Source organism: Tursiops truncatus, chromosome 17 (assembly GCF_011762595.2).
Source record: "Tursiops truncatus isolate mTurTru1 chromosome 17, mTurTru1.mat.Y, whole genome shotgun sequence".
Lineage (NCBI taxonomy): Eukaryota > Metazoa > Chordata > Mammalia > Artiodactyla > Delphinidae > Tursiops > Tursiops truncatus.
Window position 1 is genome coordinate 48490066 of NC_047050.1, and position 22195 is coordinate 48512260.

At 36.6% G+C, this 22195-nt stretch overlaps 1 protein-coding gene across 3 annotated transcripts in view; it reads left to right on the forward strand.

Moving 5' to 3' along the window:
- Nucleotides 1–13649: 13649 nt before the first annotated feature.
- OXR1 (oxidation resistance 1) overlaps nucleotides 13650–22195 on the forward strand; it is a 369883-nt gene continuing 361337 nt past the window's right edge. For 2 of the 3 annotated variants that reach the window (XM_033842652.2, XM_033842653.2), the window contains exon 1: nucleotides 13652–13820. In XM_033842652.2, the coding sequence (XP_033698543.1) occupies nucleotides 13798–13820 (23 nt within the window). In that variant the 5' untranslated portion in view covers nucleotides 13652–13797. Of the gene's footprint in view, nucleotides 13821–22195 lie in introns of all 3 variants that reach the window. The other variant, XM_073794664.1, reaches the window with a different exon arrangement.

Here is a 22195-nt window from a genome sequence, read left to right on the forward strand (position 1 = left end):
ATAAGCAAACATAAACTGTGAATAAAGATATTAAGTGATAGACCTAAGCTTAGGTAGTTTATCTGACTCAAGAGCATTGAAAATATTCAACTGTTAGGCTGAAAGTTTTGTTCTACATATCCTATAAAAAAGCAGGGAGGGATTCCAGTATTTATGTCATCTATGTGTATATAATCTCTTTTATAACCAGCACCTTTACTTAAAATTATTATCTTGGGACTAAGGTGACTTTTCCCCAAATACATGCTCTCTTGTCTGCAACAACAACAGATACCTTAAATATGATATTTAAATTCAGGTTAATGGGTTTTGCATGAGATTGAGAAATAAATAATATTTAAAATAGTACATCCTTTTAGAAATACCTACGTATTTTTCCATGTTTATTTGATCATCCAGTCTACCTATGCCTACCTATCAACAAATGGTAGTGTTAAAACAAAACTAAAAGAGCTAGGATATATGTCAGGGAAACAAAGATAAGTAAGTTGCTTTTATTTCTCTAGGGGGACTCCAGTGTAGTGGGGGAAGATAGATAGGAACATCAAATATATGCATGCACACATACACATATATTTATTTAGTACTTGCCCCTGATCACCCTCTGCTACCATTCCCCACATGAGCTCTTCTATCTTGACTGCCCAGTGCCACCTGATTGTTAGCTTCCTACTTTTCAAAGGGATTGGAAACTCTGAACTGTCTTAGTCTTAAGTATCACAATTTCCCATTCCTATACCTAAAAATGTTCCTCTATCTATAGCCAACCTCACCTCCTTTTGTCAAGGCTCAGATGAAGTTTTCTATTTTTCTGTACTGGCTTCATCCTTCCATCTATTATTCACCTGATCTCTTCAAGAATTTTCTTCAGTGCTTCTCTTTCCATTTTTTATATATTGTGTTAACTTTCCCCCATCTGCTAGCTCTTTCTCCACAATTTGTAGCCAATATCCAGATTATTTGCCAGCCCACACCAGCATGGCTCCCGAGCTGATCGTGAGCATCCCTTCCCAGCTCTGCTTTCAATAATGCCACATTGGTAGACTGAAATCACCCCCTTGTAGTGGAATTATTTATATGATAAAAATTTGGCAGATGTTCCCCCTCTGTTTTTTAAACATTTACAGGCAATAATAGGGGCTCTTAACTGGCAGCAATTAATTCTGTCTAGAGCTAGGAGGAATGAGTTGGGCAATGTTTCTTACTCTAGGATTTTAAATTAGAAACTATTAAACACATATATTCCTGCAAAGCAGATAGCCCTCACTATCTGGACTCTTGCTATCCAAATATTTGCTATAACATTGTATGAAATTTTCACCCAAAATTTACTATCCAAATAGAAATTCAACTAACAAGTGTATATAGTACAAAAATGGAAGTGTTTTAAGTTGTAGGTAAGTCCACGTAGGAGAATGTATTCTTCCATCGTAGCTTAGCTGTTCTCTTTATAGGGTCATTTCAGGGTCTTCTAAGGAAATGGAAAAGCCTTTGAAGAAAGTTAGTGAGCACAAAAGGTCTAGGAAATCCCACTCATTAGAAGGAACATTGGAAGTGTACTGAGAGGGGTGAACACAAGATATAAGCCTGGTCATGTGTATGTCTCCATCTATAACGCATAGGCTTTTTTCTAGCTTTGAAACATCTATCACAGTGCTATATTATGATTATTGGTTTTGGAAAGCTTCACTGTGTCACTCAAGCATAATATGGTATGTTTGAAAAGCTAGAAATTTGTCTCATGCAGTGTAGATCATCATAATCTTTGAAACCAGGTAGATGCTACTGAAGGTACTACACACCTTTGAAGATCTGAAGAAGAAGATGAAAGAGATTGATCATCTGGTAAGAAGAAGTCAAGTTTCAACGTCAAGCCTAAAATGGTACAAACGATTTTAAAACTATGCAAGACAGCATCATTTGAAGATCACAGAGGAAGCAGCTTCTTGGTAATGAGGTTGTAGCAGTTTTTCCCAGTAAACTACAGAAAACAGTTGACAAAAGGAGCTAACAAATTTTCATAAATACTAATTTTCTTGATAAAATTTGGCATTTTAAAAGGATAAGAAAAAAATATCGGGGCATTAAATATCCAAAGATAAACTGGCATACCTTTTAAGTGAGAATTTAAAGTAATGTTTAAAAGCAAACAATTCAACAAACAACAACCTTATGTATTTGTATAACTCTGAATACCCCAAGGAAATGTTGAAGAGTAAATTGCCTCTTCTATGGTTCTCAAATCATAAAACTTTGGCTGACAAAGGAGGCATTCAGTCATTATTCAAGGAGTCATAATTTCTGACAGTTCATTTCTTAAGGGTATGAATTCTTAGAACAACATAAAGAATTGGGGTTGAGACTTGAGTTAATTTTTATTTAATAGTTGGTGAAGAGGTTGTTGAGTAAGCGCTGCTGTGAAGAAAAAGAATTTGGATGATATGCTAACAAAATCCTCTTTTTGTTTCCATCTCAGAAGTATATCTGAACTATTTTTCCATTGCTAATTCATTTCACCAGTGGTGACATCATCCCTCTGTAAAGGTGACTGTGTACTTCATTGAACCTTCTGTGATACTCTCTGATGTTTAGAGACACTTTCTGTTCAGCTCCAAAAGATGGAAGCTCCTCAGTTTAAGGAAGTCAATCTCTGCAAAATGAAAGTCAAAGGCTATTAGAGAAAAGTCAGTTCTTCTCCAGGCTTATCGAAAGGACTTGTTTAAAGAAATGAATTGATTTGTGATGATGTTAGGTATTTTCAAATAATGTCCAAAAGAAGAAAACATTTGCCTTAGCGAAGAATGACATGCAAATATTTTTCTTGTAATCCGTATCTGAGAAAAATGCCTCACTCTAAGATGTTATATTCCTTAAGAAATAGGTATTGCCTACATGTAGGGGCTGACTAGTGGTTATCAGCAGAGGTCTTAACATTTAACATATCAGCAGAGCAGGTCTTAACATTTAAGATTTCTTCTCTTGGAAGTAGGCTGTTTTTCCTTATATCTATTATTTGAGTCTCTGATATGCAGATGAGTTCACTGTCAAACAAAAGGAAAAACAAAAGAAAAATAAGAAAGAAAAGTCAATAATTTGCATGACCATAATAATAAAGCAACTCAATTAAGATGAATTTAACAGATACTTATTGATTGTTCCTTCTAGATAATAAACCAGGCTAAGTAGTACAAGAATGAAGAAAAAAAAAGATATAATTATTTCTCTTAAGGAAATAGTATGACTCAGATAGGTGCATAACTACTGGATTGCTTTGGCTTTGGTAGTTTTTCTAAAATACCTACAAATATATTTTAAATAAATATTACTATATCTCCTCTCTGGTTGTCTGTCCATTTGTTGTAACACAGGGTGCTCCCCATACCCATGGCTAGAAACTTCAAAGTCCATGTTTCTTAACTAGTTCTTAGGTAGTTAAATAATACCATATTATTAACATGCAATGCTCACCTTTAACAGACAGGTAAACCATAACACTAGTGAAATGTGATAACTATTGCAGTAGAAATACGTATATCATGAGAAGGGTACAAATATGAAGGGGTCATCATTCTACTAGGTTTTAAATAACAGGGCTATTGATATTTGAGCTGCACTTTGCAGGACAAATACATCTTCAGGACCAGGAGGAGAGACATTCCCAGAAGTGGGAACGTAATGACCAGTCTGTTAGTTCTGAAACCTATAGGCATGAAAGTGTTCAGTTTACTCAGGAACGAACGAAGCCCGGTGTTGCCAGGCCTTAGGGGGTGGGCAGGGTTGGGGGAGCTTGAGACGAGGATCAACAAGGTGACCTGAGCTGAACCATAAAGAGCCTTGAAGCCATGCCTGGCAAGTCTTCAGGGGAAAATCAACAACTATATATTACATTCCTAGACTGCATTGTGCTCCCGGGCTGGTTTTCCCCAGTTCTCCTAAGTTAATTCTGAATACTAAAATGCTTATTTTCTGAGACTACAGGAAGATTCGTTAAGTGTGCCTAAGATATTTTTTCACTTGAAAGATTTATTTAGAAAAAAATTCTGCTGCTTTGTTTCTTTCTGTTTTTAATTAAACTGAGTTTTGGCAGTCCTTTCTACTAGGCAATCCACATTAGATTGAACCTTTAGTGACTCATCAAAATGTATTGTAAATTCTAAAAACTTTAGGCAGTTTCGATGTAGCATACTTTTTAAAAGACTTATTTAGTGCTACCCTTGAGTACAATAATGTACACCGGAAAATTTTGAGTTTTGAACTGAGAATTCAGTGTAGTATTTTTGACTAGTTCCAGTGTGTATAGAGTTCTGTGATAGGCCTACAGCAGAGGGTGAAAACAAATTCACTGAACAATGGTAATCAAACATGAGTGAAGACAAGCCAGAAAATAGAGGATAGACAATATGGGAGAAGATCTCAAGGTGGTAGGGAATCATTCGAGGTTTCCTAAACAAGGCATTTGTGTACATAAGTGCTTTGCCTTAATAAAGTTAATTTCTAATATGGATTGAGGGTGAGAGACAAGTTCACAGCCAACACAACCATTTCCGACCAGTGATTTGAAAACTATGTATCAGAGAAGACTAGCGCTCAGGGGAGAGTCTTCAAGTGTTTTCCAGAAAATGACATGTTCCTCATCAAACACTAAACTGTCCAAAGAACATTTTTTTTTAACTCTGTTTTTCAATTAGAATACTGGTGCACCTTAAGATTTTAAATATGCTTTATTATTTATTTGCTGATATGTTTTTAGATGCTTTAAAATATCTGAAAAAAAAGATGGTTAAGACAAAAGATAATAAGAGCTTGAACTTGGGTGGTGGTAGGAGGAAAAAAAAGTAAACAATGACTTGATACTATTAAGTAGTAAAACAACAATAACGACAACAACAACACAAGATCTGGCAACTGTTTAATTAATAAGCAGAAAAATGATTCTGGAAGTCTATGGAATAAAGATCAGATCCATAGGCAGAACTTTGTGAATTATCTACTGGGAAGGTCACATTGGACAAAACTTTGAAGAATTTTGACATAAAAGGAAACGGAGGAATCATGATAGATTAGTAGAGAACAGAGAGGATTAGGAGAGCCTGGATGTTTCAGCGTCCTGGAAGTCAAAGAAAGAGAGTTCAGGACAAGTGAACAGTGAGAGTGGCACCTGACAGAAGGCTATTGGAATTGAATATTGGCTAGTTGACTGGTGATGAGAATATTGGAGCAGAAACCAGAAAGCAAAAGAGGGTGATGAAAAAGAGAAGACAGTGAATGTAGGTAATATTTTGTGGAGTTTGTCAGTAAAGGGAAGAAATAAGAAAAAGGAATAGTTTGAACTCACAACAAGGAAAGAGTTAAAGAATCAGGGACACAGAATAGAACTAGGAAGAGATGGAGTTGGAAGATGTAGGCAACAGAGAAGCTTATGACTACATAATGATTCGAGAGAAGATGAGATCAAAGCGTGAAAGCACAGGTGGAAAAGCCATCCTTATAGTTCGTATAAGAGTAAAATGAATTTTCCTCAGAAAATTCTAACAATGTCTGGTACGGTCATTTATTCTGAAGAAAATAATCTCAAACAGTTTTAAGGGGATCTTTGTTTCGTGTGTTAAATTTATTTAAAAATTACTCTAAGACACATAACCCTTTATTTCTCTGCCTATGATAAGTGCTTCCTATAATTTGAACATAGGGATTATTTTAGAAGTGGGTACTTATGATAATCATAAATATAGCCAAGTCTCTCTGATGAATGCTTTTAGACCAATTACTGACATGCTCAGTTGAATACTAATACCTCCCATGAAATGGCTCTAATACAAGTAAAATGACAGCTGCGCTGCAGCGAAAGAACACATAAAACTTTGCATTAGCTTGTCTCCAAGGTTACCATCCATGCTAATCTGAAGTTTCAACGTGTGGGATTTCTCAACCCTCTGCAAAGACTGTATTTTTGGGCTAGGTATCAGTCGGGTATAAAAACAACTTGGAAGGTAATCAGTGTCTCCTCTTTCTTCTTCTTCTTCCTCATCATTATCATCATCATTACCATTATCATTTTTTCATCTCTTACTATGTGCCAGACAATATTAAGTCCTTTTATGTGTTATTATTTTAATTCTCACCATAATCTTATGAGAAAAAGACTATTAATGCTCCTATTTTAAAAATAAAGAAAACCAAGAGAATGTACTTAATTTTCCTGAGATCATAAGTTACAAGGAGCACAGATGGAAATCATACCCAGATTGTCTGGCATCATCATCTCTGCTTCTGTATTCTCTACTGCTCTTATGTAGAAAATGAGTGCCTTCCATGAAGACCACTCAGCCCATAGTGTGCTGCGGGAGAATGTTTTGCATGAAGGCTAAACTAGAAAGGGGACCTAGTTATGAAGTCATTGTTATTATTCAGGCATGAGAAGACAGTGGACAGAGGTGGTATGAATGGAGAAGAATGGACATGTTCCAAAGATATTTCAAAAGTAGAATCAACCAGGCTTAGGGATTAATTGGTTGTGTGGAACAGTATTTCTGTTTTGAACAATGAATACACTTCAAGAAGTGTATTTGTAAAATCTACCAGGTTTATTGGTACACTAAGGAGCAGTAGTGTCAGAAAGATTAAACTTATACACTGCCTGTAGGAGTGCAAATTGGTACAACTTCTATGAAAGGCAATATACCTGTATCTTTCAGAAGTAAAAATATGCGTCGGTTTGACCCAGAAACCTTACTTCCAGGTATTTATCCACAAATATGTATCTGCGTTGTAATATAGATAGCTGGATAGATAGATAGATAGATTGATAGATATAGATATAGATATACACTGCAGCATTGTTTGTAATTGCAGAATATCAGATGCAAACTGAATCTCCTTCAGTATGAGACAGGCTAATAAGTTAGAGTAAATCCATTCAATGAAATGCTTTATAATCCTTAAAGGCAATGAGGCATCTCTATATGTGAATTGATAAGGAAATATTGTATATAGACATATAATTATGTACATATGTGAAAAAGCAAGGTGCAGAAAAAGTGTGTACATATAATTATGTACATATGTGAAAAAGCAAGGTACAGGAAAAAAGTGTGTATGTAGGCTACCTATAGTAGATAGGTAGAGAGAAAGAGTTTGATATAAGGAGAAATCCATAGGATATCTCTTTAAGGGTAAAGATTAACTTATATTCTCCTGAAGTCCTGGAGGTCCTGAAATTAGTAATACAAATAAGAGAATAAAATAAGAAAAAAAGTTAATGTTCGAACTGTTATTTTTCAGTCATTCAAATCATATTGCTGCTAAGGCATTGCATTTTGTCCACTAGTTTATTAACACCTGGAGAATACTTGATACTTTTATACATAAAAGGCAATTCCTGACCTTTGCAAAATTATGGTCTATTTAAGCAAGTAAAAATAACATATACATGAAAAGTTATGTATACATTTTAATGCTCAATATATTTTAATTGCTAAATTGGATGTAGGTTAGTTCAGAAAGAGGGGAAGAGGGGAGATCAGAGATACCTGAAACTGAGACAAGAATTCACAGGATATGTGGGCCTTGTATTGATTCTTGAAGAATTTGGATACATGCAACTAGAGGGGAAAGAAAACATCAGGCCACGGAGAAGAATCGTAGCTTTGTAGTACAGTCAGGGCTTAGGAATGAGCACAGTAAGCAAAGAAGCTCAACCAGAGGTAGGGAATCTAGGTTTGGAAATATCAGTGTTAGTTTATAGGGGGACCAGAAAGCAAGGAAAAGGCGTTTGATTTGATGTGGTAATAAAGAGGAAACCATTCTGTAAAACTCAAAATATTCTAATATCTTCTTGATCATTCTCTTTGCTAACATTTATTTTGAATCTTTGGCATAAAAATGTTCTTTCTATCCTTAATGCATTTTATTCTTCACTTTATGCCTATTATTTCTTATAATGCCTTTAGTGGAATTAGAGTATATGTGTACCTCATTACCTGCACAATACATCATTTAAACAAAATCCAATGGTCTCACCCAGTTTGAAATTATCCTATAATGTTTAGTATCACCTTTGAGCTCCAAGCTCTCTTTTCTGTAGGCAAAGCAATGTGATTCACTTATGTACACGCAATAGTGTTTATGGTCAAAAACGCTTAATCGTTTTCCTTTCCTATTCCAAGTATTTTTTATAGGTTTACTGTCTTAAGTATGGGATATATAAGAACATACTTTTATTGTATGGTAGATTGCTTAAACGGATATTCATGGAATTTTAACATCTTAAAGATACAAAAGTATCTATTTATGGACTAGGTTATGAAAACACTTCTTTTGCTTAAGTCAAATCACTTTACAAAAATTCTTTAATGCTATATAACTAAATGACAAAGTAATTTCAACTAAATGAATGTATGAGAATATAGTATTCCTTTCAGCTGGATTTGAAGCCTAGAATCTTATTCATGAATAAAATGATTAAAAGAATTATTTTGTTAAAGTATAATCCCAATAATCCACTGTTTTGTTCAAGTATTATTCACTTTTTTTTTTTTTTTTTTTTTTGCGATACGCGGGCCTCTCACTGCTGTGGCCTCTCCCGTTGCGGAGCACAGGCTCCGGACGCGCAGGCTCAGTGGCCATGGCTCATGGGCCTAACCGCTCTGCAGCATGTGGGATCTTCCCGGACCGGGGCATAAACCCATGTCCCCTGCATCGGCAGGCAGACTCTCAACCACTGTGCCACCAGGGAAGCCCTATTCACATTTTTAATGAATCTGCCAAGGGAAGGGTCTTGTATTGAATTCACATGCCATTTTCCCTAACATTGTGCTAAAAGAGTAACCTAAAGAGTACAGTTGTGCATTTGCTTATAACTTACAATCCTGGCTGGGCATTCAGGGAAGGTCAAATCATTCCATATATTTTGAAACATTTCTATAGCCATGAAGACATACTCTTTTTCCCTTTTGACAAAAGGGCAGAATGTGGCTCTTAGTAATGCTAGAATTTTGCCTGAAAGCTATAAATTCATACTTCAGTGTGGAGACTGATACTGGGATTAGTATAAAGATTGTGAATTATCACAATAAACAGAAAATTTAAACTTGCCTGAAGATCATAAAGATATTTCCTCTGGAACGTTTGCACTGATAAGCAATGAATTGTTTAAATGTCACTTAAGAGAATAACAAGCCCACTAACAAGGCCTTTGAAAAACTCTGCATCATAAAAATGCAAACAGAGACTTCCCTGTGGCGCAGTGGTTAAGAATCTGCCTGCCAGTGCAGGGGACACGGGTTTGATCCCTGGTCTGGGAGGATCCCACATGCCGCAGAGCAACTAAGCCTGTGGGCCACAACTACTGAGCCTGCACTCTAGAGCCCGTGCTGCAACTACTGAAGCCTGAGCACCTAGGGCCCGTGCTCTGCAAGAAGAGAAGCCACCGCAATGAGAAGCCCAAGCACTGCAACAAAGAGTAGCGCCTGCTCAACGCGACTAGAGAAAGCCTGCACAGGAAGGAAGACCCAATGCAGCCATAAATAAATAAATAAATAAAATTAAAAAAAAATACAAACATAGCAGGCTTTTTTTGTGTGCATTTTCCAACTCAGTAAACTTTACTGAGTACCTCAAGGTGCATATCCTTGAAGAAATAAGTAAGATAGTTATAAGATGCAAATAAAAATAAAAGATGCCAGAATACCGAAATGAATGTCAGAGTGATTATTGTAATTTTGAGTGGTCACTATGAATTTTTTTGTGTTCAAATATTTTATTTTTATAAACATCTAGGTTTAAAGTCAGAAAAATTCAACTCTTTTTTTTTTTTTTTTACAAATCCACATTTAATATAAGCTTATTAAAATCCAAGTTGATAGTGATTGCAGGTAAAGTACATTAAGAAAAGATTATGCTTTTTAACAATATTGCCAGCACCTTAGGAAATTTTTCTGGACTTTAAGGACTAAAAACAAGACTCTCTCAAAGACAGACTTCCCTGGTGGTGCAGTGGTTAAGAATCCACCTGCCAATGCAGGGGACACGGGTTCGAGCCCTGGTCCGGGAAGACCCCACATGCCGCAGAGCAACTAAGCCCATGCACCACAACTACTGAGCCTGTGCTGTAGAGCCCTCAAGCTACAACTACTGAGTCTGTGTACCACAACTACTGAAGCCTGCGCGCCTAGAGTCTGTGCTCTGCAACAAGCGAAGCCACCAAAACGAGAAGCCTGCACACTGCAAAGAAGAGTAGACCCAGCTCACTGCAACTAGGGGAAGCCCACACGCAGCAACGAAGACCCAATGCAGCCATAAATAAATAGATAGATAGATAGATAGATAGATAGATAGATAGATGAAAAAAACAAGAACAAAAAAAAACTCTCTCAAAGAAAAATGAACCAGACAGAGTTAATTCAAGACTATTGCAATAGGGAAGAGAGACTGAACTCAACTCTGCTGAAACAAAAGTCAGGAAGGTTTTTAAGTGCTGGGATGAGCTAGTAGAAAAATACTGGAAGATATTAGGGGGAGGTTGGTCAATGTGATTAGGCATCTGTCTTTGCTGATTGGTACATATGGAAGTTAGGCTCCTGTCCTCCCACAGAGAGTGGGCAATAGAGTGCTATCTCCCTTTACATTTACATTTCAAAGGGATGGCTCTCAGGTCCTGGAGAAGAACATTCCTGGGTTGTAAAACTGGCCAGAGGCTGGAAGAAGGGCAGAGAGTGAATTTACGATGGCAGTTTTTCTAAGGTGAATGCTCTAAGAAAGGGGATGTCAGCGGCCCACAGTCAAGAAAAAGCCTGTCTAAAGTTTAGTCAGGCTGAATGGAATGATAAGAGGCTGTCTTGGTCGACTCTTCACTTACATTAAGTAGTACCATGTACACTGACAATATTTGACCATTTTTGACCTACAAAAACAACAGTTTCATATGGCTTGATCAAAGATCCTGGATCAAATTTCTTTGCTTGTTATTTCCTAATTTTGCAGAAGCAAACATATCTGGAACTGTGGTCTTTGTTATGCCCTTTCTCACTCTAAAACAGAGTTGGGGATGGTTTTATATGTATTTACATAAATATAGTGTGTATACGTGTGTGTGTTTATCAAAAAGAGGTTAAAGATTAAAGTTGGCAAAAAATGCAAAAATGGATTAGCACTAAAAAAGCAGACCTCAAGGCCTTATATAGTTCTTAAGGAAATATCATAAATTTGTTTCAAAGCTTCCCATAAGTTAAAGCAAGGAAATAAGCAGAAGTTGCAATAATGCACCCCTGTTGTTGAATAGGGTTCAAGCAAACCAGATTGAAGCAAACCAGACATTTAGGACAATGGTTTTCCCGATGTTGAGATCTGGCACATTTTTCCACTGAGTACTTGTGAGGGCAATATTTTTGTGTTGGCTAATGTTTCACCTAATAGCTGATAGCTATTAGCTGATACCTAATAGCTTATATCACAGGCCTGGTTTTTGCTTGTTTACTTATTATTTTCTTCAGTGATGTCCCTCAGTGCAAACTCTTGGCCAAACACCAAAGTATAATTCAGTAAAAGTAATTTAGTTAGATATTAAAATAATAACATCCAGACATACGTTTCTCTAAAGATAGAATTAAGAACATCTAGAAGGATGAATTGTGTCAGACAGTATTACATACTTTTGAGGGGGGAGGAGAGGGGTGGTAACCAAACCCTTGATAAGAATCAGGTAATACAGATTGTGAGAGTTTGCAGTTACCAGTTTGGGGAGCAGAATTTGGGGTTCCCATATCCTTAATAGATGTAAGCCCATATGTGTTAACAATTACCCAAGGGCAGGATGGACTTGAAAGCTTCTTGGACTGTAAGATGCTTTAAGATACGGACTTTCTAGCTGCTTACGCCACAAGCAGGCAGGGTCTATTAAAATTAGAATCCATTAGAATTATGGTACTTTCTCTATTCCCCTATAGCTTCTTGTATGCCTTTGAACGTACACAACGATTTTCAGCATGCATTTTATTTTGTTTTATTTTTTACGTGATGGCATCTGTGTTAGACAGTGAATTCTTTGTGAGCAAAGGCTATGTTTTATTCATCTTTGTGTCCTTAGTACTTAGTTAGGGCCTTGTAAGTAGTGGGGAACAAAAAACATTTTGTTGATTCTAGGAATGACTTAAGAAAACTGAAGAAGTTTGATATTTAAAATTACATATCAAATATGTAAAATTACCAGTGAACAATGGATCAATTCCACTTCCCCTCTGTCCCATGTTGTCACTTTGCAGTAGGTGCAGCATCATAAAATATTGGGGGTAAAGGTCACAGAGTCTCAATCATGATGGCAGACAGCGCTAGTTTTCTCACAAGACCCACTTCCCCCCTCTTCCTTTCTAATAGGCACCTTGGTTTTTGGTTGGACAGATGGCTGCCTGGGATAATGACTGCATTTTCCAGTCTCCCTTAGAATAGGAGTGGTCATGTGGCTACACTCCAGTGAATGAAATGAAAGTAGAAATTTCATGCGTCAATTTTAGGGTGCGTCCTTCTTTCCCTCTTCCTATTTTCTGCTGGCTGGATGCAGACACACTTCCTGGACTCAGCAGCTGCTTGGAGCATGATGGGGAACCACTTGTTGAGATTGATGAGACAACAGAAAAGGAGCCTACATCTCTGGTGTCCGCGGAGTTGCTATATGCACCTTGGACTTGTTAAGACTCAAGATTTGTTTTTGAAACTTGCAGCCAAACCTAGTGGTAGTAGTGTGGGGCATGTTTTCTTTAGAAATCCTTCCCAAATCTCTTGAATGGGTTGGAAGCCCCTCTTCTGTGCTCCCATGTACTCTGTGTAAACCTTTCTTATCCTATTTCATTACAAGTATCTTTTTTACATAAAACTTTTTTTGAGGGCAGGAACAATGTCTTATTCATGTGCCATTTATCTTTATCCCTGAGCTGTACCTAGGACAGACTAAATGCACATAGTGTATGTTCAATGAATGTTTGTTAACACTACTGGATTAATGACCTGAACTAATGAAAGTGCCTAAAATAGTATCATGGAATTGATTGCACCCTCAGAAAACTTGTGGTTCAAGATCCTAGAACACTGTACACAGTATATGCTGCAAAAAAGTGTGTGGAACTGTTTGTTATGTAAAGACACACTGCTTATCTCCCATGTGTTCCTCATTATAAATTTTCATTTGCTCGGATGTAGTAATGAATGATTTTTTATTAAAGCTTTGGATAGGACAACAGTTTGTGCCAAGGAGCTTTTTTTTTTCCAGTATCTGCTACTGACTAATCAAGATGTTGATCTGATCTTTTTATCACAAGTATATAAAACTGATTTAGAAAGCATAATTGATTGACCCTATGGGGAAAAAGTTCAGTGCCTCTAAAAAATATATTCTCTTCCCTCCTTGTATTCTCTACTTCAGGGAATTAACATTTTATTAACCTTTCAATTTATTTTCAAGAAAAAGCATTCAGCTCATCACAAACTTGATTTAATTTTCTTTGGTTTATGACATGTCTTATATTTTAAGAAAAAAATTCATATTTTCTTTTGTGTGACTTATACCATGACAAAACTATTGACCTGGATGAAATAAATCTGTGAAAAGTTATATAGATCAGGTACTAAAGATATCATTTTCTTCCTTTTCTTTCCAGGTCTTCTCAGACTGTGAGTAACTTAGTGGTTTGTGCATCGTTGCGGTAGCCAAGCTAAAATTCCTGGTGGCCTTGTCCGCTTGATCTACTCATTCCCTACTCTGAAACCAAGAGAAGACTGTGCCACAAGAGTCCTCCAGAAATTGCTACAATGTCTGTATCTAATTTATCATGGTAAGTGAATGACTTCCTAACTTTAAATGCAAATACACGTATATCATGAAGCAATATTTTATAAGTTGTATGGTCAGAACTAAAACAGGGAGAGAACTTAAAAATCTGTTTTCAAGAAATTGTTGTCCTATGTTAGGGTGAGGAAGGCAACCTAGAATTAAAAGTTTGGCCCTTTCAGTGGTGTCTGGGGACTCTGGAAGGGGTTCAAGCCTCCCACTGAATCCGCATGATATCCACTGCCTTTCTTTTCAGCACATTCTGGGAGAGAGAGGGATAGGAATATAATATCCTTTCAACATTCATATCCTCTGTGATGTGCCCAGATTCAGGACTAACAAGCTGTAAGCGTGGCTCTAAGGGTAGGATAGACATTTTCTCATCAATACTTTTCTTCAGACTTCCTATTTCAACAGACCTACCCAAATTAAACTGAGTAGAACTCAAATATGGAAGAGAAATTTCCTTTATAGATTGATACCTCTAAACAGCTGGCATTCTGAATAATCTCTGACTTACACTTCATGTTTAAAAGCTGTTCGTGGTTTTAAAAACATGAAGATATTTTTCTGGCAAATAATCAACAACTTTTCCTTGGCAATGAAGAGCAGTACTAGCAGGGATGAATTTTAAGCCATTTTATTGAACCTTGGATTTTTTTCTGTATATAAAGAGCTGAACAAGTGATATTATACAAATTCACGGTATTCAATATGTGAATGTCAGAAAAACCTGGTAATCTTTTCTGTTTCCTTAAGAGCCCATCTTATCCTTGTCTTCAGTTTGTACTGGAACCATAGATAGCATCAGATTAAAGACGAGTTTCTGCAGTGTAATTCCATGCATTTAGTTTTAGTTAAGTAAACAATTTCTTTAGGGCAGAGGATGGAATCATCTGTTTAGATTTAGAGTAGTATTTCTGAGGGACCCATTTTTATGGATGCCTTAGACTATATCCTTGGGTCCCTACTGGGTGCTAAGGATCTCAGTTTGGAAAAAAAAAAATAATTGAAGAAGCTGAAATATATTCTGTAAAAATAAATGAAAAAAAAATTAAGTTATGAATTATTACTGCAAAATGTTTCCTTTTATATTATTATGAAAATAAAATTATCGTTAAAATTTAAAAACTAAACTATTTCTGTAAAACTTGTGAACCCATTCAAACCCCTAAAAGAATTATACGCCTGGCAGACGTGTGTGTTGGAGGTGAATCCTCAAAAGGAAGACTGCATACCAAAGAAGAAAAAGAAAGAGAAGGAGGAAGGGGAGGGGACAGAAGAGGAGAAGAAAGAGGAGGGGGAGGGGGAGGGAGAGGGTTGGGGGAAGAGAAGATGAGTAAGAAGCAGGAGAGGGAGAGGGAGATTAAAACACACGTGATTGCCGTAGCTCAAGGTAGGCTGTGGTGTGGCCTGGTTCACAGAGTGAGGACAAAGCTGACACAGGAACCTGTCCTTGGTTTGTACCTCAATGAACAGATACCTTGATGTGAGTGAACACCACACAAAGAGAAAGATTGTATCTTGTGGTTCCAGTCCAATTGTCCAGCCTGGCTCTTAGAATTTAGTGGATGTTCTATAAACTTGTGCTGTGTGAATGAGTGAAAAAAAATGCAAAGCAGGTAATTCAATGGGAAATTAATGTTTTTACTCGAGAAGAGAATTAAAAGTTAAAAAGTAAAAATTATGAGAGTATCTTATAGATTTCATATATCTTAAATTTGTTAGAATTCTTTCCATGTTAAAGGTTCAGATTTTACAGAGATAATTCTTGGATATTTTCATTCGATGGTATCCTTAATTCTGGCCACAACTGATGTTCCATGTTAGATTTCCACATAGGGAGCTCTTGGTTTGTTTGACCAGTGTCATCCCTTCATACAACTGTGTGCCATTTGGCACTTCCATTCTCCCTCTTAGAATTTGGGCTCCCCACATACCGGCAAGAACGAAGTATAGAAAGGAAATCTAAGATATGCAAAACAAATCATTGATTTATTTCACTTACACCCAGTTTGGAAATCATTAATCTTCTTTCTTCACATTAACCTTTGTAATTCTTCTTTATTTCCTAACATTTCTCATCTACAATTTGGGAAACATTATCTTATAAATATTTGAATACAGATGCATGGTAACTCATCAATTCTCTGTGAGAATTTCTCACAGATCTACATTAATTTAGTGAAATTATTATAGTCTAGGGTCTGGCTCTCTGTTTTGAAATCCAGAAACTAAGATGTGAAAATAGTGACATTGGAAAATAAACTGGGTTGCCAGACTACTAATTTAAATAAAATATGTAGGTAATTTTTAAGTTTGCAGGATGCTTGCTTTGGCCTGACCAGTGCATCCTCTAACTGTTACAGAAAACTATCTGAGAATCTAAATCAGAAGTTTGGCTGATGTCACGTTGTCATGGCAAGGAGAGTTATACGCTTCCAGAGTTCAAAGGAAACAGGATAGGCTGCGCCTGGCAGGATTACCTGTCAATAAGGGATGTATCTGCCACATACCACCATCTGTTTCTCAGGGCAGCTTCTTCATGGCTAGGAGTTAGAGGAACACTGTCAGTGTTTGTCACTCTGATTCTTCTGTTCCATGTCTGCCAGACTCTCCTCAGCTTGGCTTTCTCATTAATGTTAGCACCGCCTTTATAGTCAAAACTTACTTCAATCTGTGAATAGTTTGCTCTGCCTACCATGATTTTGTACATACCTGACCATAACCGTGTGTTGATTTTAAAATTTAACTCTGAGGCTTAATGGGAGAAGGAATGCCTAATTGTGATCCCTACGCATAACCTAGGAATTTAGAAAATATAAGTTAAGATACTTACATTCATATTTACAACTATCCAAGCAATCCTCCCAGCTTTGAAATACCGGTATAAGAAAATTGTCTTTTTACATATTAAAACCAAAAAAACTTCTTGCTCTAGAAGTTATGTGTATGACCCCTGAAAAAGTATAAAATAACTTGGCCCTTTCATGCAGAATCTCAAAAAGAAATACAATCTAGGAAAGTTCCAAATTTCTGGGAAATTATGAAGTGTCAATCAGGTAAGGAGGTTGGTGGGAATTGATTACGAGTCACGCAGGGACACAAAACGGGTGTTTCATGAATCTTTGTCTTTAGTAAACAATTACCAGAGGGAGACAATGATTGAGTTGACGTTGGTTAAGATAGAGACAGAGGGATGTACAGAATCCATTGCAGACGTCCACAGACAGGTGAGAGGTTCGAGGCTATGATCTGAGGGAAAGAATGGTTGCTGGTAGCAGAGATAATTAGCAGGGGACATGAGGAGGTACAAAGAGTTGAGAAAGGATCCTGTGTCTATAGCACAAAGAGGGAAAAGCGATGATGCCGAGAAGCGCTTGGAAGAAATTTCAGTGCTTCCTTTTCTGATAATCATCCTCAATCCCTCCTTTTAAAAATGTTTTTATAAGATGTATATGTACATATATAATATATATAAACATTTTATATGTACATATATGTAATGTTTTAAAATATACACTTTTTGCAACATGCAATCTAAGTAAATATTATCAAGAGTGAACATTTACATGGCATTTACCATGTACTAGGCACTTTATTTTAGATACTTTGTCCATATACTCCTCACAACAACCTTCTTAGGAATGTAATATTGTTATTTGCATTTCCACAAATGGAAAAGTTAGGCGCAGAAAGTTAAGTAATTTGCCCAATATGATACAGCCACTGAGCAGAGAGTTAGGAAATGAAGGCCGCCAGCCATTTAGTGCTCCTAACCACTAAACTACCCCTGTGAAACCAAAAACTCTCGGTGTGAAAACAATATCCCTGCTCTGCGCGTGTGGCTTCAAAGCAAGCGCCCTAGTTCCCATTTCCAACCAGAATGCTTCCCTTAATTTCCTCCAATAGGGATATCCTGGCATCTGTCCTGGAAGGAAGGGAGTGTGCGGACCAGGAACCCTAGCAGGCATCAGCAAGGCAGGATGTGGAATGAGCCCCCTGATTTCTGAGGGGCGGTAAGGAGGTTGTTGCTAGCAGAAACTTAGTTCCAAAATTCCATAAAGTGAGCTAACTACTAAACTACTAAATATACTACTAAATGTAAATCTTAGTTCCACTTGTTATGTTACAGGGTAGAAATTGTCAGGTTTTCAGCGTAATACCAAAGAAGCACACCAGAGAGATGCCAGCTCTTTGCTGTAGTTCAGCTGAAGTGGCTCTTCAAGTGCGCGTCTCATAGAGACCCTCCACTGCTAAATCCAGTACTTTCTGCCTCCCCAGACCATCTTGCACCCTCAGCTTCCATTATTTTAGTGTTACTGTACATATGTAGGTCAGCATTTAGAGAGAGATTCTAGTAGTGGCTCAACTTACTTTGCCAAATGACATCTCTTTGACCCCAAATTATTTTTCATTGTGATATCTGCACACACTTCAGCTTTTGCCCTATGGTGTCTTAAAGACATTATGGCACCTGACAGAGGTGAAGGTAATTCAACTAGAGCCAGGTAGGGGAGGAAGAGGATAGTGGATGAAAGCAAGAAGCCAAACAGGCAGTCAAAATCAGTTGAGCATCTGTAATGTGCCATGTGCTAAACACAGAGCGGTGTTGGTGGAAAGTAGTAACTGCTCTTTTAGGAGCTTATAGTTTGGCTGGGAAGACTAAGTGAGGTTGACCCTTGAACAACGTGGGTTTTAACTGCACAGGTTCGCTTATATGGGAATTTTTTTCAATAAATACAGTTGGCCCTCAGTATCTGCATAGGTGGAAACTGTACTGGACTCGAGCTTGGTGGATTTTGATATCCTTGGCAGGTCCTGGAATCAGTCCCCTGCAGATAGCGAGGGAGATGACTGTAATCAAATAACTGATTTAATGTGATAAGCGCTCTAAGAGGATGTCCAGGGTGTTTTGAAAATCAAAATGGATATTTGTTTTTTCTGCTTGGGAAGAAATGCTTTATTTTTCAGAAATACAAATGCACCTCTTGCATTTGTTTCTAAAAATTAAGAAATATGCTAGTTACAAAGAGTTAAACGCTCTACAATTATAAAGCAGAAATAAAAAATGAACGAAATCCTGTCATTCATAGAAAGCCACTGTTATAAATGTGAGATATATTCTTTTCTACATATACTCACATCTTTTTGCAAAAATGGACTCAAACCATGCATGATAATTTGCCATCTTCTGTTTTCACTGAACAGTTTCTACAGCCATCTCTCTATTTGAAGGGTATAAAGTGACATCATCACGTGTAAAGTCTGGTGACACTGTATGGCAGTACTGTTATTTATTTCAGCCATCCAGATTGGACCTTCTTATGTTTTCTAATTTTTGTTTTTACTATTGTAAATATTGATACTTCTCGTGAGATGAAAAATTTTCAAACATTGCTGGGTCACAAGGTACTGTGCCATTCAGAGTACCTGGCAAGGCCCTATCTTGTTGCAGCTCCTGGAATTGCAGACATCAAGGCTCTGGAGAAAATATGGGATTTCTGAGAAAGTGTCTTGTCAACTCATCTCCTTTTTTATTTTAGAAAAGGACCCATCATGTATGCTAACCCTTTCACCAGATGTTTAACCTCACTAACATTGAAAATGTGCTGATAATTGTCAAAGAAATATTTTCTTATATTTGACGAATAGAATTTTATCAAAAGTCAACAAAATATTCTATCACGCATGCCCATAGGTTGGAAATATAACAAAAGTCTGAATTCTGTAAGTTATTGAGATATTGACTAAATTTAGAAGCAGTGAATGGTTTTTATTGAATATGCCTGTAGTATAAAATGCTATTATGAATGTGGGGAAGTTCAGTAATGCTGTAATAGGAGATTAAAACTAATTTGAATTATCTTCTTTATCCAAATATAGTGTGTTAGAATCCTAGAATTGAAAAAGATGCAAAATTTGGTTTGTCAGATTATTCACATTATTTATAATATTTTTATCTTAAGTTCTCTTTAATGAATAAATGAAGAAATGTATCATTCCATATCATTCTTTGGCACCTGCATTTAGGAGAAAAAAAAAATTCTGGAGAGATGGAGCAGCCTGTTTATTCTAAGGAAGGGGGAGAAGGGGAAGAATCAGGATCTTTCCTCAAATTGGGAGATTGGGATTGACACATATATACTATTGATACTATGTGTAAAATAGACAACTGCTGGGAACATACTGCATAGCACAGGGAACTCTACTTAATGCACTGTAGTGTCCTAAATGGAGGGGATATATATATATATATATATATGTATGGCTGATTCATTTTGCTGTGTAGTGGAAGCTAACACAACATTGTAAAGCAACTATACTCTGATAAAAATTAATTAAAAAAAGAAGTAAATATTAAAAAAATTGCCTTAGCCACTCTACTGCAAACTACTTGTCCTATTTACACTGTTAAATAGTAGGCTCTCAGGGACAGGATCTGCAGTGGCAGAGGAAGCAGAGATTTGAATTGTCTCTATTTCTGGAGGGATCAGAACCCACAGGGGGGAAAAATGTGGTTGAGTAGAGATTGCAAGGGGAGTTTTGATCCTGAGTTTTACAGTAAAGGTTAAAAGTCAATTGTCAACAGCCTACTATTGGAGAAGAGGGAAAAAATAAAAAGGTTACCCATAAATATAAAGCTAACACTTTGAACTGAAAAAAAGATGAGAGCTTCTGAGTGATAGGACAGGCTTAGCTGGTTAGGTACTGTGAGTATTTCTCAGTGTGGTGAGTGCATGTTGAATGAATGACTAGTATATTAAGGTACTGGGAAGAGAGAGTATATGTATGTGTGTGTATATATATATATATACACACACACACACACACACACACACATATATATATATACACACACACATTCTTTTTCATATTCTTTTCCATTATGCTTTATCACAGGATATTGAATACAGTTCCCTGTGATATACAGTAGGACTTTGTTGTTTATCCATTCTATATATAATGCATCTGCTCATCCCAAACTCCCAGCCCTTCCCTCCCCCAACCGCCCACTCCCCACAACCATAAATTTGTTCTCTCTGTGAGTCTGTTTCTGTTTCTTAGATAAGTTCATTTGTGTCATGTTTTAGATTCCACATATAAGTGATATAGTATGGTATTTGTCTTTCTCTTTCTGACTTACTTCACTTAGTAGGATAATCTCTAGGTCCATCCATGTTGCTGCAAATGGCATTATTTCATTCTTTTGTATGGCTGAGTAGTATTCCATTGTATATAGGTACATCTTCTTTATCCACTCCTCTGTCGATGGACATTTAGGTTGTTTCCATGTCTTGGCTATTGTGAGTGGTGGAGTTCAGCTTGATTTTAAAACTATTCCAGTTCAACTGAGAAAAAAAAAATCACTTTTCAGGTCAATTGGATTGTCATTAAAAGAGTTAGATTTATTCATTTATACTTGTTTTTATGTTTTTTTCTAAAGAATAGGTTTATTGCTATGAGTTGTATAGGAATCTAAAAATAATTCCTGTACAGAGAGTAATTAGTATATTTTAATTGCATTATTTTTATGTAAATTAGAATTTTTTATGGTTATATTCATGCATTTCTTCATTCAACAAATATTTTGAGTGCCTACAATGTGCAATTTTCAGTGCTGTGGATAGAATAATAAATGAAACAAGCCCCTACTCTCATTAAAATTACATTCTAGTGCTGAAGACAAATAAACAAATTAACAAATATGTTTTATAATATCAGATAGTGGTAAGGATTTTTTTTTGATTTGTATGTGTTTTATTCTATATTAGTCTCTTAAATAGAAAACAAAAAGTGGAGCTACAAACCTAAATTACGATAGTACTAGCTTTTCTCATTGCCTGTCTATCTACTTTTACCAGAGGTCTTTATTTCTTCATAAGGCTTTGAGTTACTGTCCAGGGTCCTTGACTCCAACCTGAAGAACTCCCTGTGGCAGGCAGGTCTGGTGGTTAAGAACTCTCTCGACTCTTGATTAACTGGGAATGTCTTGATTTCTCCCTCATTTTCAAAGGAAAGTTTTGCTAGATACAGGATTCTTGGTTGGCGGTTTCTTTCCTTCAACCCTTCAAGTACATTGAGCCGTGCCATCTGGCCTCCGAGGCTCCTGATGAGAAATCTGCTCACGACCTTCCTGGCAAATCTTCTCTCAGCTTCATAGACTTTCATAATGTACCTTATCGTGTCTTATGCAACAGAACATTCTGTATAGTATCGTGAAGTCAGTTCAGTTGTAACATTATTTTGAGACCAGAATTTAAGGAAAAGGAATTGAATATTTCAAGTGTAGACATTATGAGGTCTTCAAAACTATTACACATTTTCAAACTAGAAATAAAAAGGCCACTGAAGTATCCTACAGATTTTAATTTATAA